Here is a 4,048-nt window from a genome sequence, read left to right on the forward strand (position 1 = left end):
GGGGGGCGCGCTTCCTTTCGCTGCCGGTCGGTTCGTGAGGCCCACTCTTCGCGTGCAGGGACTCTCGCGTCCCCCGGGGAGCCGCCGCTCGTTCCATTCCGGTCCCTTCCTCAGGGTTACCCGAGAGGAGGGATCCCGTCTTCTCTGCAGTGTCCGCGGGGGCTATGGAGCGCGCGGCAACTCCGCTCCTAGATGCCTCCTCCGGCCCGGTTTTTGAAAGCAAAGCCGCGGGGGCCCCGATAAACTGTGGCACGCGGGCAGGTGGTCCCGGCGCCAAGTCCCAGGAACCTCATCCGGCGCTTGAGCTGTCTCTGAGCTCAAGGGGTGCGCTCCTGCCTGGCAGCCCCCACCCAGAGGAGCGGCGCGTCCTCGGGGTCCGCCCTGCACATGCCTGCTCCGCGCTTGCGGCGGCTGGACAGCCCCGGGACTCTGTCTGGTGGATGTGTGTAGCTGGAGCCAAGTTGAAGGTGAGCGGCATGGGGGCCAGAAGCTGTGAACACTGGGGTCTCGGGAGGGAGACGGTCTTGTGGTTTAGAAGGACCCAGGCGGCTTAGCGCTCCCGGGGTCCCTGCAGCGTTCCTGGGGAACCGCTACTGCCCCAGCCTATAAGGTGTGCACCGAGGTGAACTTGGCTGAACTTTGCTAACCCGGGGGACTGATGACAGTCACCGCAGCACCTGTAGTAGTAAAGCAGACAACTAACTACACATGCAGGCTTGTAAGAAAATGAAGTGGATTGAATTAAAACATGTAAGTGGAGCCTGGCAACTTTAATTGCATGCCCTTGTTTTCCACCCTTGCCTACGTAAAAACGATAGAGCAGACTCATAGTCGTTATGAAATTTCCTCAGATTTCTCGCTTAACTAGGAAGAAGAATATGTGAACTATGCATTTCCGATAAGATTAGAACTTAAAGGAGTTTGAGTATTTATTGACTAAAGTAGATTACTCCAACGTGTCTATTGTGTAAATTAGATTCCTGAATGTAATGAACACAGCCGAATGGCATTTTTGATAAATTGGTCTACCCTGTTTTAGTAAAAATAGCTCCTTTTTACCATAATTTAATTCCTGTGCTTACTGTAAAACCCGTTATGGAGTGTTAAGAGACAAACCTTAATATTCTCCCTACCTCTTGTCATCCTAAATGTGACATCCTAGTTTTATATCAATGAAGTTTCTTTTTTTAAGCATCCTGGCAGAACTGCCTGGGAAATGGATTTGGTTTCTAGAGCGTTATTAGATTTTATGAACTTGATATAAACACACCTCCCCTTCCCCATTGATTAGCTACTTCTTCGGGGGATCGTGGGGACGTTTAACTGTGTGGCTGTAGGATTTGATTAAGCTTCCCTGGCATTTCACTTGAATGAATTTTATGTTGATCTGGAAAATGTAGCAACATCATACAAAATCCTTTCTCTGAGCAGCATTCTTTTTATAAACATCCATTGCTCTTTGGTGATAGATAAGGACTTGGCTTTAGATGATTTTCTGTGGCTACTTATTTGCACTTTTGAAAAAATCTTTTGGACATGGAATGTCTAAGTTCACGTATAAGGCCAGACAGACAGATCCTTTCTCTGGGTCCTGGGGAGGCCTTTGAGTTGGTGTTTGGTTGAGTGTCCACTCTAACAGTAAGCGAGCCATTGAGACTGCATTTGAGCGAGTTTATTAGTTTCAGACTCTTTTCTCCGGACTCTTAGACTGAAATGGGGGTGCTTACAAGCCCACTGCTGTGGCATTGTCACCCGAAGGCAAAGAGGCTGGACTTAGATAGACAGACTAGGTTAGAGACTTCAGTGGGTCTAGATGCAACAGTTCTGGGCAGTTCTCTACCTTGCCAGCACCCCACTGAGCCAAGGTCATGTTCCTGTCCCTCTGCTCCTAGAATCTTGAAGGCAGTGTGGATACTTGGAGTGAAAGAAAATCGTGCTCTACTTGCTTTCCTTTTTAGTCCCAAAGGTTTGCAGTATGGACGTTTTGGTGCTTTGGCGTTGCTACGACTAGTTGGACAAGTTTTTATTCTATCCCAGACTTGTAAAATCCAGACCTTTTTTTTTTTAAGTAAAAAATCCCACAAACCATTGTATAAATTTATCTTTTAAATACACGTTTGAAAAGAGAGTACTTTCTAAAACAAGCTCATGTAACTGTTACATGATTGTGGAGTTATGAATTTTTTGGGATGGGGCCTGCTATCCCTGGCTTCTCTTTGCAGTGCTGTCCTTGTGTGGGAACTTCTTTTCCCCTTTAAGTGTCCTCTGCCACGTGAGTTTTAAAAGTTACTCACTTTTTCAATATCAGAAAGCAGTTTCAGTTTTGCCCAATTTGTTTTCTGGTTGCTTTTGTTTTCTCCTGTGATGGAAGTGTGTATGTCACCAGCTGTCTAGACTGTCCCTATAATAAATCTTTATTTTAATAAAGGTATCATGTGCAGTAGCTTCAATAATGAATAAACAAATGATACTGCCACTGCTCTTTTTTTGTTGTTTTCTTGGTATCTTAGAGACTGGGTGTGTGATGGGCTCATTATCAGTTGCTTGAAGTTTTTGCCTGGGTGAAAAGTAAGTCATTGTAGAGATAAAGTTAACTATAGCACCTCCTGGTACAGCTAGGTGCACAGTGCCCTTTTGCCTACATCCCCAATTTCAGGTGTGTCGGTAATTAGCTAACTCAGGAAAGTTGGAAAGGAGACAAACAACCTGCTCCTCTCCAGAATTATTCTGTCCTAATCCTCTGAGCTAACCTTAAAAGTGCCGAATAGTGACCTCATTGAGCACACGGCCTTTGGTGGCTGTTTAAAATGTCTTCTGTTGCTGACAAATTAAAAATAAAAAAATCCCTCAGGGTTTGTGTGGGAGCTGTGGAGACACAGTAGTATGCTCTGTGATACCACAGTCTGTCTTAGTAACAAAGCTAGAAGTAGAAAATCCATTTTTGTTTCAGTTCTGTAGTGAAATGAAGGAAGGACAAATTAGGGGAAAATTTTTAAAGGAGAAATCCATTGTATGAAAACCCTACAAAGCTAGGCTCAATGCCAACCTGTGTTCCCCTTTCATATAGTTCACACATTTGGATCATGTGAATTTCACATACATTTGAAAGACGGGTGTATCTTTTGGGCTGTGGCACAAATGGTGTATAAAGTTCCTATAAAAGTTATTCTAATATATAAGATCATAAGTTGCTGTTAAATGAATAACTTAAAATAATTGTTCTCCTCATGAAAAGTCTGATTTTTATTGTTAAAAGACAGAAATATGTGTACCAAGCCCTTTTGTTTTGTCTGAAGTTCTGAGTTATCACTGCAGAGAGATAAATTTCAGTTTCAACTGAAATTTCCCTGCCTCTGGTTGTTTAAACCAGATCCTTAATCTTATTTTAACATATTTAAAGTGTTCAGAAAACCCGGAAGAATTGTTTTGTGTAAGTAGCAAGTGAATGTAGTTTAAACACTCAGGCAATTCTGGTATCTAATTGGAAACAGGTGGAATTCTTGGACTCTTGTATTGGAGTCTTACTGTAGCTAATAACAGGGACACTTTTTACTTGAGGTTATTCATTTTGTGGACACTGTAGAGAGGCCCCATAGCCTCTCTTTGCACCCCACAACTGTTTACCTGGACGTTCCAATAATGCTGGATGTTACAGAACTTGTCTGTGAATGTCTGGACAATGAGAGAATTGTGTGTTTGCAGATATTAGAGTGAAAGAAGAATTCTACTGGCTTTATTAAACAATTTATTATCTGTCTTGTATAAATTTTATAGCAAAGAAATTGTGAATTTGTGAATTCTGATTTAATAAACATTTATTGACCTTAGTGTGTAGATGCATTCTGTTATACTTTGACAGTGGTTTTAAATTCAGAGAGAAGTTACTTTCCTTAAGAGTTCTATGTCAGGCCAATGTAGCTCAGTGTAGCTCAGTGGTACCACACCTGCCTGGCAAGTGCAAGGTCCTGAGTTTGATCCCCAGTACCACCAAAGGTTGGCGGGGGGAGTTCTGTGTTTAGAGATATAAGCTTTTTTTTTTTTTTTTTTC

General features: G+C 43.0%; 1 protein-coding gene across 2 annotated transcripts in view; it reads left to right on the forward strand.

Moving 5' to 3' along the window:
- Positions 1 to 23: 23 nt before the first annotated feature.
- Positions 24 to 4,048, forward strand: part of Cux1 (cut like homeobox 1) — a 353,130-nt gene continuing 349,105 nt past the window's right edge. The window contains exon 1 of one of the 2 annotated variants that reach the window (XM_010618936.3): positions 24 to 467. In XM_010618936.3, coding sequence (XP_010617238.1) covers positions 165 to 467 — 303 coding nt within the window. In that variant the 5' untranslated portion in view covers positions 24 to 164. The remainder of the gene's footprint in view (positions 468 to 4,048) is intronic. The other variant, XM_010618935.3, reaches the window with a different exon arrangement.

The sequence above is a fragment of the Fukomys damarensis genome, unplaced genomic scaffold (genome assembly GCF_012274545.1).
Source record: "Fukomys damarensis isolate Sample0158 unplaced genomic scaffold, DMR_v1.0_HiC HiC_scaffold_17, whole genome shotgun sequence".
In the NCBI taxonomy this organism is placed as follows: domain Eukaryota; kingdom Metazoa; phylum Chordata; class Mammalia; order Rodentia; family Bathyergidae; genus Fukomys; species Fukomys damarensis.